Source organism: Bidens hawaiensis, unplaced genomic scaffold (assembly GCF_021521415.1).
Source record: "Bidens hawaiensis isolate Kalapana, Puna unplaced genomic scaffold, B.hawaiensis_p1.1 tig00067080_1, whole genome shotgun sequence".
NCBI lineage: Eukaryota > Viridiplantae > Streptophyta > Magnoliopsida > Asterales > Asteraceae > Bidens > Bidens hawaiensis.
This window is the reverse complement of record NW_027501884.1, coordinates 1-14,097: the sequence shown is the minus strand read 5'-3', so window position 1 is coordinate 14,097 and position 14,097 is coordinate 1. Positions and strand designations below refer to the sequence as shown.

At 33.7% G+C, this 14,097-nt stretch overlaps 1 protein-coding gene and 1 pseudogene across 2 annotated transcripts; one reads left to right on the top strand and one right to left on the bottom strand.

Annotated features, from left to right (window-relative positions):
- Positions 1–4,266: 4,266 nt before the first annotated feature.
- Positions 4,267–10,467, top strand: LOC143604840 (folylpolyglutamate synthase-like; the record flags this gene model as incomplete). The annotated part of the gene is made up of 12 exons (XM_077081198.1): positions 4,267–4,391; positions 4,553–4,617; positions 4,717–4,723; positions 4,775–4,847; positions 4,934–4,990; positions 5,073–5,133; positions 5,933–5,979; positions 6,043–6,120; positions 6,189–6,353; positions 6,904–7,129; positions 7,192–7,250; positions 10,384–10,467. Coding segments are annotated over 12 exons (1,047 nt in total), but the record flags the coding sequence as incomplete, so codon positions are not given.
- Positions 10,468–11,457: 990 nt separating this feature from the next.
- LOC143604842 (protein NEDD1-like) lies at positions 11,458–14,089 on the bottom strand (annotated as a pseudogene). The gene is made up of 5 exons (XR_013148369.1): positions 13,892–14,089; positions 13,354–13,818; positions 12,751–13,304; positions 11,809–11,997; positions 11,458–11,741 (listed from the first exon to the last, which is right to left on the bottom strand). The product of XR_013148369.1 is annotated as a protein NEDD1-like (transcript).
- Positions 14,090–14,097: the final 8 nt, after the last annotated feature.

The window sequence follows — 14,097 nt, the reverse complement described above, 5'->3', positions numbered from 1 at the left end:
ACATTGGTGGGTGGATACAATGTGTTGACCTGCCATGTTTCCTGGATCTCTAGTAGATCTGGAGTTTTATGCTTCCAATGGTGTCCGAAGGTTTGACTTTAAGAGGGTACTTGGCTACGCTTTTGAAATTTCTTAAGGTTAAGTTTAGCCTAACACCTTCTAAGACTGATGACTGTAACATTTTCTATTTTTCAAATCCGAAAACCCGGCTCGTTTAAATTTTCATATTTTCATTTATATTCGTTTGCGTTAAATTTTATTAAAAATTAGGTTTATCTATATTTTTGAAATATTTTACAAACTCAATTTCGTGTATTTTATGCTATAATTACAACTAAATAAAGTCCTTGGACAGCTTATGTAAAAAAATCAAAGTTTTGAATTCTCCCACCCGTCGCACTACGCAACGAGGATTCCTCAAGTCGGTCGCGTTACGCGACTGTGCGTCAGATTAGCAAGCGTATTATTGGTTCATTTCGTGTCGGTTTCATTTATTTTGGCAACCCGATTTTGGGTATCTTCTTCCTAGCATTATTGGAATATTCCTTGGCATCATGCAAAAGGATATTCCCTTGATTCTGAGTAAGAAACAAGAAATGATTTAATTTATTAAAAATTAATTTCTTTGACCATTTTAGTTATTATGCAATTAATACACATTTATGGCGCTTTCTTCCCCTCAAAGCTCAATCAAACTTATATAAACGACCCTTAGCTTCTGCTAAATGATTGCTCCAACTCAATTTACCTCCAATTCATGTTTTTGGTGCTCAATTGCTTAAGTTCTAGACAGTTTGACTTTCATAAGTTCTCAAAGTTTGACTTCTCTGGTTCTAACCATTCCATCCACTTTTCGGGTAAGTGTTGAATATAAAGATGTTCATTTTAATATTCTAAACAAAAGTCCTCAATCAAGGCGATTTAATAACTCAATTTTGTTTTGGTCCTTAGGGTTAATAAAAAAGTAACTAAAATTGAGGATTTTCAATTTCATCACTTTCTAATTAAAATTAGCTTTCGCTCCAGAAGAGTTTTAACTTTGTTTTCACATTTTACAAGTGACGGACTAGAACATGAACCCTAATGCACTATTCGGATTGTGACCCATCTCAACTCGCTTAAATCTTGTTTTATTCATAACTTGAGAACCGTATGGAGTTTTCACGTGATTTCAGTTGCTAAATGCTCGTTTTTAATTATATTGTCATTTGTAAAAGTTTTGGGTTTATTTTATTGAGATGGCTGAGCTCATTTATTTCCACATCCTCATTTTATTTAACTCGCCTACCACTTTAAGATGAGTAATCACACTCCCCTTTTTCTATTTTTGTTTTAGGGACTTTATGTGTACACAACTTTATTATTTATTTATTATACAAGTATATACACAAACACGATTCCACTATTTGCATATTGTGATATTACTTGATTAGTTGCTAAATGTTATATGACTATGCGTTTACAGTTTTTATGGTTGGTTGGTATATCATCCTCATCCTTATCCTTATAGTATGATAATACATCGTCCGAGTAAGCATGTTCGAATCTAGTGGCATGCTGAAAAGAAACTTTTATTTTCATGTTTCGCTAGTTAATGTAATACACATTATCGCAAGGAATTGTCATTTTTATTATTATATATAACTCAAAACTTATGTTTTGCTGGAGATTCGTATATATCGTCATGTAAGTAATGATATATAATGTTAGATTGCTCATCGGAAACAGATCGTTGATCTTATCGTTAGCATCACAGATGAATGCTAATATGCATTAGTGAAATCATGTAGATAAACACATACCAGCGCAAAATTCCAAAGACTATTTTTGTTTAGAAATTCTTCCCAACACTAAACCTTTGTTATACTAAATCCTTTGTACCATTGAACTAATTTTGTTAGTTTTAGAAATATTGTTTATTTATATTGAATTATTATGTTGTATATAACCAAATAATAAAATAATTAAACACATTAAAAATTGTTTGTGTTTTACTTTAGTTAACTGGTCTCACAAGTATCATATCTAATATTGTTTGTTCGTTTATATTGTAACAATTACTAACAACTATCTAAAAGCACGCATAAATATTATAAAGAAATTATCATAATTATAACTAATAATAATATTAATAAAGATAGAATATTTACAAGTAAAAAAATAAAGAGTATATATGTTAATCAATAGCTGTCAATTAATCAACGTTACAGAAAATAAATAAAAATTGGCATGTGAATGAGTTTAACAAAGCGGTCCTTTGGGTAGCGACCAGTTGTATCCCACAAATGAACAGAACCACCATCGCCAGCGGCCCAGCTGTCACTAAAAGGTGTTGGCTAGCCCGTGAATAATCAAGCACCCTCAAGACATGAGCTTGAACCATCATACAAGCATCTAGCACATCGGAAAACAGAAGTATATAAATTGCAAACACCAATATGAACTAAAAAATAGATAAGAACACACACCTGCCCATTAGGATCCTTGAGTTCCGTAGCCCTTGCACCCGATCCAAGATTGTGAATAATAAGATCGCCAGACAGACTAATAGAAGCTAAATGTTCATCTCTGCAGTTATACTTCAGGTCTGTTATTGTGTCTGTATGACCTTTTAACCACTTTATACATCTCTTTCTTTGCACGCATGTCATAAAATACCACCTGTCCAGTTGTTGTGCCAGCTGCCAGTGTTTCCATAATCTTGAAACGCCACTGATGAAAAAGGTAACTCGTATGGTACGCAAAATGAGTGTCTTCTTGATCCCGAGTCAAAAGTGTACAACTTTTTATCAAGTCCAGCACTAGCAATTATCTATCTGCAAAACCTCCAAAACATCATCGTATATTATATCTTTTTGATTAATACATAATATTATTTTCATTATTTTCTATCATTGAAAGCAAACTAGTAAACGAACCAACATTCACTTAGCTGTTCACAAACAATTCGACAGCAAGTTCATTTATTTAATAAATGAACAAACATGAACGTATGTCATGTTAGATCATTTATATTCGTAAATGTTCGTTCATTTAAACATGTTTATGCTTGTTCGGTTGGATTCATTTATGTTCGTGAATATGTTTATTATAGTTTCTAGGCCCATTACAATTTTGTCTAGTGTTAATAAGTTTTTAGGCCCATTAAAATTTTGTCTAGTTTGAAGTTTGAACAACTTTTTTAGGCCCATTACAAATTAGTCTAGTTTTAATAACTTTTTAGGCCTAATAGATTGTTGCTGAAATTTACTTTTAACTGGTTTGACGAATTAATTTATTGCCAACCAAATAAGCATCGTTTTTTAAGTATTTTATTTTCTTGTATGTTAATATTTTTATATGCTAATTTGACGAATTAATTTTTTGGGTTTTACCCTCAAATTTTACCAGTGGTGTCTATATCGTAACGAACGCAGTCGGTACTGACCGAATTCATGTCGACTCATCGTCATAACGCTCGGGTTTTACTAACGTCCGGTTTTCAACGCTGGGATTTTGCCAGCTGCCCCGATACAACAGGCCGAGTAGAAAAACTAGTTAGAAATAATTAAGAATTAACATGTGACAATTTGAAGACACCTGATTAAATATAAAGGGAGAATTTATTATATAAGTAGGTAGATTAATAATAATAATAATAATAATCATAATAATAATAATAAAAGAATTCAAAAAGCATCTTTCCAAGGCAGCAACGGAAGCCTATGATGCACGAAGCTCTTTCACTTGCTGCTGCTAATATTATTATTATATTCCTCTGATTCAGCTTCTTCAATGACACAAGGTACTAGCTCTTTTTTCAATTCGTGATTGTTTCTTACATGAAGTGAAATTGACTTGTGGATTGGTCTTCTATTGATGAATGAATAAGGATATGATGAAGCCATGGAACAACACAAAGCTTGGTGATTTTCTTTACACGTATGTTAAGGCACTTATTTGCTATATTTGTAGCTTATACATAGATGCTATATCAAAATATCAAATACATGATCATCCGCTCATTATGTTGATTATAATCTTTTATCATACCTTGCATATGGTGATACGCTCAACCCACCATGAGCGCAACTAGAGAGAGAACCAGCCACCAGAGGCCCATATTTTTCACTCTATTAGACAATTTTTGCATCTACGGTGACACTTCTAACAAAAGAGTTTTGTACTCCGATTCTTTTTTTTTTTTTTGGTATCTCGGGCTGTATTTGCATGAAGCAATCTAGGTATAGAGACAACTCTGTGTGTGCATTCTTATTTCTATCATAATCTGGTTGGTTACAGGGATCAACATGTGTGTTCACAGAAGCTATACTGCATAATTACGGCTTTCACACAGGGCTCTTCACGTCTCCTCACCTCATTGATGTTAGAGAAAGATTTCGCTTGGATGGGTCAGTAGCCTTACAACTCTAAATCATACATCTTATCATGATATTTGTTTATTTTTTCAAAATGTTTCATTTTATTATATGCCCAAAACTCTGTAAAGTCCAATCAAAGAAATTTCAACTTTAGAAGGTGATTTCAGTTGATATCTTTTCTTCTGTTTCAGAGAGGACATTTGCATAGACAAGTTTCTGGAATACTTCTGGTGGTGTTGGGATAGACTTAAGGCATGCTTTCTAATCTATGCACTATATGCATGTTACTTGTATAGTTGTATTAGCTCTTCTCATGTTTCTAGAAGGCTCACTATTTTGTTTGAATTTTAGAAAGCTTGTCAGTCTTCATATTTGATTTACTAATTCTTATTTGTTCATGTTTCTGTGTGCAGTAATGATATGCCAATGCCAACTTTATTCCACTTCCTTTCTTTACTTGCTTTCAAAATTTTTGCAACCGAGCAAGTACAGACCATATTTTCTGTTACAGAATTCAAATCCAGCATTCATCATCATTCTTTTACTGACAAATACATAACATGTGATTACAGGTAGACGTTGCTATTATTGAGGTTGGATTAGGAGGAAAAAGGGATGCAACTAATGTGGTATGCAGATCTACTAAAACAAAATTCATCATTTGTTACATACAAATATATTTGTCTAATATAGCGCACACGTTTTTTACAGATTCAATCGCCTATAGTATGTGGTATCACACCACTGGGGTATGACCATACAGAAATTCTTGGTATGTCCATTCATCAATTTATTTTATATTAATTTGTTTTTTTTCCAGAAATCAGTTATTTTTATCTTTGTAGCATTTACATTGTATAGCTGAAGTTTGAATATTATAATATTCATATTTATATTTATATTTATATTTATATTTATATTTATATTTATATTTATATTTATATTTAGGCTTGTAAACAAACTGCACGAACGCGAACAGAGTATGTTTGTGTTTGTTCGATTTAACTTTAACTGAACAAACAATCGAACCCCGAGCAACTAAACAAACAGGGTTGTTCTGTTCATGTTCGCTTGTTAAGAAAATGAGCGTGTTCGTTTATGTTCATTAGTGAACAATATAAACAAACAGTTTACGAACGTATATGGACAAACATAACTAAAACATAGATGAACGAACAAATGAGCTAAAAACCAATTAAAAGTGAATGTGAACAACAATTTGTTGGACTTAAAAAGTTATTAGAGCTAGACTAAATTGTAGTGGGTCTAAAAAGTTCAAATTAATAATATTAACGCACGTAACTGAACGAAGTTAAACAAGCATAAAGTAATAAAACATAAATGAATGCGAATGAATCAACATAAATGAATTCAAACGAACGTTCACAAACATAAGTGAACGAACGAGACATGTATTCATGTTCATTCGTTTAACTAAATTAACAAAAACTTTTGTTCATTTTCTTTTATTAAATAAACTAACGTATACGAACTTCTCGCTGAACAGTTCAGTGAACATTTGGTTCGTGTATACAGGACTATTCATATATTGTATAATTATGCATGACCAGGAAATACTCTTGAAGAGATTGCATGGCAGAAGGCTGGTATCTTTAAGGTAGTATTCAAAAATAACAATTGTTGCATTTTCTCTTTGTAAAAATTATTATAATTATTACAGAAAGGTGTTCCTGCATTTACTGTTTCTCAACCACCTGAAGCTATGAAGGTACTTAAAGAAACAGCTTCCCAGTTAGATGTAAGTTAAGTTTCTCTTAACAGTTAAAAGTCACTTAACTGCATATTTACCAAACTACCCTTTTGCAGGTGTGCCTTCAAACTGCAAACCAGTTGGATGGTAATTTGTTAAATGGGTTACATCTTGGGCTTGCAGGGGAGCATCAATATGTTAATGCTGGGCTTGCTATCATGTTAAGCTATACGTGGCTTCAGAAGACCGGTCAACTTGAAGACAAACCCTTGGATTTGACTGTAAGCACCATAAAAGGGAAACGGGTCAAACATTTAACTTTTAGTTTGGGTGAAATGGGTCGGGTCGGTGGGCTGACCGATGAACGCTTTTCTTTTTCTTCTTTGGTTTTATAAATAATTAGTGTTAGTTATTAAATATCACTAAGAAACTATATTGTAGTATTTAGCCTTGTAAACGAACTGAACTAACATGAACAACTAAGCTGGCGAGTTTTCTTGTCCGTGTCTGTTCGTTAAGAAAATGAACGTGTTCGTTCGTTAACAATATAAACGAATGAACATAACTTAGCTAAAACAGTAAAGTAAATGTGAACAGCAATGCCTTGGTCCTAAAAACTTATTAAAACTTGACTAAATGATAACGGGCCTAAAAAAATTAGATGAATATATGTAAGAACGAACTTGAACAAATGCAAAGTAACAAACGTAAATGAATGCATACAAATGAATTTAGATGAACGAACATTCACGAAGAAGGCGCGTTCATGTTCGTATGTTTATTAATATTTGATTTGTTTTGAGAAGTTCTATAATTTATGGTTGGATACAGAGTTGTTTGCCTGAGCCGTTTATTAAAGGGCTAACAACCGCAAGTCTACAAGGACGGGCCCAGATTATTGTTGATCGGCCTTGTGATAGTCAAAGTCAACGAGATCTGGTGTTTTATTTGGATGGAGCACATAGTCCTGAAAGCATGGAAGTTTGTGCAAATTGGTTTTCTCATGCAATTAAAGATCACAGGCCAGAATCATGCTCCAAAAAAGGAATCCAAACAGGTTAGAAGCAACAAGAAAATGCCTTTGATTGTAAAATTTAATTTATGTTTTTTAATGATTAGGAGTAAATTACATGGATAGTCTCGGTGATTTGGTCCAAACTTTGGATTTCATCCCAAAAGTTTTTACGAGCTTAGTCCCCAACCACTTAGTTTGCTTTTCATAAATGGTCACTGGGTCAGATTATTATTTTGCCCTTTTTAAAAGTTACACGTTGACCCTTTACCATTCTACTCTATTGTAATTATTAAAAGAGTACATCATAAAGGGTTAAAGTGTAACTTTTAAAAAGGGCGTGTAGTGCAGTAATTATTTGCTAACCGGTTTAGATTGGCGTGTAGTGCAGTAATTGGGGAGTAATTTCCCAAAATTGTTTACGGTTTTTTCACATTGTCCGCATATGATGCCCATGCAAAAAGTGCAGCTACTGCTGATAATACAAATGCAAAGGTAAAAACATGTTGAATTTGCATATTAAATTTGTTTAGCCAAATCGTAACTATAATCGAATTTCTGGTTAATCGAACCATCATAATTGCTTGATTCAGTTTAAGTCAGTTTCGGTTAATCAGTTTTTCATATTGGTTCGGGTCAAAAATGGGTCGTTTTAAAAAGGTATTGGTTTGGTTAGTGTCAAAATTGGGTGTCTTAAGAAGTTGTTGGTTTGGTTCTGGTTAAAATGAGAAATTTTAAAGTGGTATCGGTTCGGTTCGTATCAAAAGGAACCATTTTAAAAAGGCGTCTGTTTGGTTCGGGTAAAAACGGGCCATTTCCAAAAGGTATCGGTTTGGTTTGGGTCAACCCGGGTTGATCGGGAGGTCTGTCAAAACGTAAATTAGTGATTCACCGCAAACCGAACTGTTTTCTACCATTGGGAAATTTTGAAACCTTGCGACCGAAAGTAAAAAAAAAAAATGGTTTCGGTTATGAAAATCACCCCCCCCCCCCCCTATTTTGTTAGGTTCTTACTAACACGTTTAAAAAATTATGAAGTTGCTAATTTCATTTTCTGCAATCTGTTTTAACTTTTTTTTTACTAAAATTATATTATATTTTGTTTTGGTTGGAGCTTTGATTAGACTTTTAAATCAAATTTCATGAAGATTAACTTAAAAATATGATAAATGGTTAAATACTGCATGTATGGAGCTCTAAAGGAATTCATGGAGTGCATATGCCATCATAAGTGATATGTTAGTGAAATAAGTTTGGTTAATAATTTGTATGCGATTTGTGATTCAACTTGAACCGAGATTGCCATTATTTTATTGTGTTTTTGAATCCCGCCGCATAGCGCAGGTTTCTACTAGTAAGATTAAATGTAAATTAGGTGATTTAAAACCGAGAAAGTTTTATGGATTTTTAGAACGGGGGATTATAAAAAGATGTGAAATAGGTTCATGGTTATAACTTTCACTATCAATCAACAAGTAAAGTATCACAGCGAACACTTTCATTGGAAATTTATCAATGAAATTGGTTGCAGGGATCAACATGTGGCTATACTACGAAATCATGTCTTTCACATCTCTTCACCTCATTGATGTTAGAGAAAGATTTCGATTGGATGGGTGAGTAGCCTTAAAACTCTGTTAAATCTAACCCGAGTGACTATTTCTTCTTCTTCTGTTTCAGAGAGGACATTTGCATAGAAACACTTCTGGTGGTGTTGTTGGGATAGACTGAAGTAGGGTTGTGCAGAATACAAAACCCGACCCGACCCGATATAACAGAAATCCAGAGACCGAATACTGAACTGATGGGAATTATCGGGTATCGGTCTTAAGTATAGTCGGTCTCTCGGTGCTTTGCATACGGACCGAAAACCGAAATTTACATTCACTGTTTCAATCAATTGTATTATGAATCATGCATAGAAGACCGGGATACGACAAACTCCATTCAATTGACAAATGATTTACACATACAACAACAACAACAGGGGTCTTTATCAGGTGAATATTGTTCATTTATCTTCATGCTAGATTATCATTTTTTTCAAGAATTTTGAAGTATATGTTGAATTTGGCCCATGATTCTTCAATTTTAATTGATTAGTACAATATGACTTCTCAATTTTGGTGCTTAATTGATCACCATAGGCTTGATTTATTGTTTGATTTAGCATACCCTCCAACTGTTTGATGAAATGTCTTAATGAAAATGTGGTTGATTATGTTTCCTGATTATTTGATTAACAATTTCTTTTATATAGAGATGTAATGAACTAATTACTAATATAATCAATTCAGTAACGAAACTAATGAAAATTGAAATTCTTGTAAGATGTAATGAACTTTCACAATATTATAGTTAACCAAAATGTTAAATGGTTATATTAGAATCATTTGACATATATATTTATGTCTTAATAGTGTATCTAGGATGTCTAACTATATCAGAGAGTAGAGAGCATAAATTCAAATAGATGATTAAGCAATCAAAAGGTGTTCTTTAAGACGTTCGCAGCCACTGATTAATTGATCTCTGGATTACTCTGGCGTGTTGAACATCTTTTATGATATCTTATCAATGAACATATTCCATTCTTCTTCACGTCTGCATTGAAAACTGAAGAACAGTGCTTGCGTCTTGCCTTTTACATCTCGTCCTCATCAATAAATTGCTCAAAGTCGGTCCAAACATTATAACTTGATCTTTGTTTAACGTTCATTTGGATCCTTCTAAGTAAGATCAACAAGAAAAACAGAAAATCGATTAAATTTGAAAGAAAGATTCAAAGAAAGAATTGTTAATATGTAATATAGCATACCCTTTATATCTTTGCAAATATGTGATTGTAGAATGAATGAATGATAATACTTAAGCTTATTCGATGACTTCATCTACGGTTAGCAATTGAATTTTCTATTGATCTAATACAGTACATATTTACAAAGGAAAGATTTTAAGAAAAGTTGATGTCTTTTAAGGAGTAGTAGAGCATTATTATAGTTTCATGTCAAATTGATACATGTGTTGAAGATGATGTCGGTTTCCTAAATTTTACCAGCAAGGATGAACTAACTGTGTTGATCAATAGCATGTATTCACATCATTTAAAATCATTACACACATAACTAACTAAAACAGTTTACTTAATATCTTGTAAAACCAATAGTTGAGTACCTTTGCTCAAAATCAAACTTTGATTCCAGCATCTGTTTTTTATTTATTTATTTATTTATTTTTTGTTGTGTTAATTTGATTTTTAAGCATGCATTTTGATAATTATCAGTTTCTATTTTTAATAGGTTAGAGGATTAAAGTCTAAAAGGAAACGAGATAAGCAGCAAGGACTAATATGGAAACCAAATGCAAATATGGAAACCAAATAAGAATGGAAACCAAAGAAGTGTTTTATTATAATTGATGATGATTACACAATTTCGGGTCAGTCCTTAAATAGTTCGGTCAACCCCGGATCTTGGCCCGATACACGACCCGAAACCGAATTGCCATGGATATCTGACCCGATGAAAAACCGAATTTTAAAGTGCAGGTCCAGGTTTCGGGCTTTTTTCGGTTCGACTTGTCGGGTTTTTCGGTTCGGCCCTATTTATGCACACCCCTAGACTGAAGGCATGGTTTGTAATCAAGGTATATTATATAATAAATGTTATTTACACATGAACTCTTTTCATGCTTCTAAAAGGTTCACTATTTTTTATGAATTTAAGAAAGTTTGTCAGTCACACTTGAGAATATATTTCTGTAAATACTTTTGTTATTCAAATATTTGAATTACATCTGAACCTTGACTATTTTCAACCTTTTGATACAAGTTAGATGATATAAATGTTACATAATAAATGTAATAAATGTTACATAATAAACATTTGATACCAGTTAGATGATATTAAATGTTACCTAATAGCTTTTGTTATTTTATTTAAGAATAATATTGTTTTTCTTATACATAATATATTTTTATCTTTTTATTTAAGTACGTTTCATTTTTTCTCATGCCCCTCCGCTTTTTGTGCACCTAGACTAGACACCAGGTGAGGCTTATGCGTCTTGAGTGCACCTAGCACATTTTATAACTATGATTACAACCACAAAAGACAATACTCTACATTCTTACTAGTAAAAACAATATAATTCACACTAACAATAGTTAATAGAATAACATATTCAGCAATCTTCAATTGAATTGAGGTCAACATTTCCTATACATGCTCTATGACTCAGCTGAATAAAGTCAAAGTTGACTTTTCTCACCCCACCCACAACTACAACTTCAAGTACATAACCAAAATCAAAAACTGAGTCATCCAAACAAGCTGTATCAACTTTCAAGTTAAAACCACGCCACTTGACTTTTCTTACCACAAAAACCATCGGGTTCTCGTAATATTACAAAGAAAACCATACTGTTATGCGAATATAGTGTGTTCCTTTCTAGTATTTCACAAGAAAAATGGTTAAATTGCACCCAAAAACCAAATAAAATGATTAAAACCTTTAAAAATAAATCGACACACGAGTAATTAGCTAATGTTCACAGCAGCTGGCGGAGTTCTTGGTTTTCTTTGCGTAACGATTTGATTTCCTTCATAAGTTCTGCTTGTGTTTCCAAAATCGAGCTCATTTGATTTGACATTTGCACCTACATGAAGAACATTTAAACAAGTGACAAAAATAACATAAAGTGTTAATAGTAAAGATTTGCATACCTCCTGCATATGAAATTGCCTTAAAACTTCAATGTGAAGGTTTCTAACATCTTCATGAACAGATTTCTGGAAAGAAGCAAGAGCTTCATCAAGAGTGCCTTGAAATAGTTGAAGTGAGAAAGAAGAAGATCCCGGTTGCTGTGGTGAATTAGAATGCACAGGTGATTTCTGGGGTTGTGTGTCAATACCCTGTCAGTAATATGAACACTATAAAAAACTAAAATAATAATAACAAATGGCTTTCAATAAAAGGAAAATCAAGTAGTTGAGCCGATGTATGTCAGCCCATGAAGCATGATCATTAGGGATGTAAACGAACCAAACGGGGCATGCTCATGTCCGTTTAACTTTAATCAAACATAACGATCACATACAAACAAGTAAACGGATGGAATTTTCTTGTCCGTGTCCGTTCATTAGCAGTATACATGAACGGTCCACAAACATGATCAAACAAACATAACAAAACAATGATGAGCAAAACATAAACGAATATAACTGAGTGAAAACCATTTAAAAGTGAGTGTGATCTATCTGTAAAGACCTAAAAAATAATAAATCTAGACTAAATTGTAATGAGTGATATTTTAATTTCATAAAAGTAAATTAAATATTAACAAACATAAAAAAAGTGTAAAAAGAAATATGAACGAACATAGATAAAAAAACATAAATGAATGTAACGGACATTCGCAAAATTAAATGAGCGAATGAGACATGTGTTATATTCATTTGTTTAACTAAATGAATAAACAATGTTCGTGTTCGATCATTTATCATATAAACGAATGTCCCGCCAAACGGTTCGCGAATAGTTCATTGAATGTTCGAGTTCGTTTACAGGCCTAACAATCACAGCAAATGACATCTTTTTTTTGTGAAGACGAGATTAGTTTTTGTGAAATAAGAGTATTAAAAGAAAGGGTAAATTGGTAAATTTACATTCACAGCCGGAGGAATTCCCAATTCTGTGGCAATCGACGCCTCATGCCTCGGTGTAAAGCTATTCAAAATCTCTTCTCCGCGTTTCAGACCCATTTTTCTTCATTTTAGGGGACCCCACAGCAATAGCCGTCCCGTCACTAAAAGACGGGTTAGTACTTATCCTCTCAGCATAACTTGTAAACCTTCGGGTTTGACCCGACACAGGTCCTGAAGATTCTAGATTCCCCTTCAAACCAAGCGAAAGAGAAGTCGACCCAAACGGGATATCAGGATAAGCTAACAGACTCTCTTGACTTGAAGATGTATCTTTGACCCGAAAATTCAAACCCGTTTGACTCGAAGGGAAACTCAGATCCTGAAGTCCAGTCATCATTGACCCTGAAGATAAACCAGAAGAAGACGCCAACGTGGCAAAACGAGAGGCTACCGATCCTTGCTGACGTAAACGATGCACTCCACCACCCCATGCTTCAGGAGGCGTTATCGACGACGGTTCATCTGGTTTTAATGATAATGATTGAGACAGGTGTGTGGTTGTCATCCTGAAATTACTAATTATTAGGTTCTAACAATATGCCATATATTAGAGTCGTTAAATACTGATTAACGAAATGTACCGAAGTCGAGCTCGGTTTCCAATCAAAAATCGGGTGAGAATCACCAGCATCGACTGGAGGCGGAAATCTTTTCGATGAAGGAAACAACAATAATTTATCAAAAGGTGTTGTCATTGGTTGAACTTCCACAAGTGGGGAAAAGACATCCATTTCATCCTTCAAATTAAAGCCACGTGGCGCCTGTAATCTCCCCAATCCACCAACCCTTAAGCTTCTCAATGGCGTTTCCACACCTGCTGCAGATATATCAGTACCACCAGAAATTGCAGACGTGGTAGAGTTTCGGGAACCGGAAATTGAAGTTGTAGATGTTGCTGATGAAGGAAGCGGGTCCGGCATCACAATTGAATCGTCCACTGTACCCGCCCATGAGAACCGTATTGGGTGTGCAAGTTTTTTCGTTTACAAAAATCGGTTTTGATCTTTGCCAGCATAAACTTGTGACAGCCTATTTAAACAAGATAACATCAAAACTTATCATTACATGTAAATTAAATAATAATAAAAGGTAATCCATTTACCTCAGAATTAGCATAAGCGCGAAGGACAGTAATCGGTTGAGGCTTTGCACGCACGTCATAAAATACCACCTGCCCAGTTGTTGTGCCAGCTGCCAGTGTGTTTCCATCATCATGAAACGCCACTGATGAAAAAGGTGACTCGTATGGTACGCAAAATGAGTGTCTTCTTGACCCCGAGTCAAAAGTGTACAACTTTTTATCAAGTC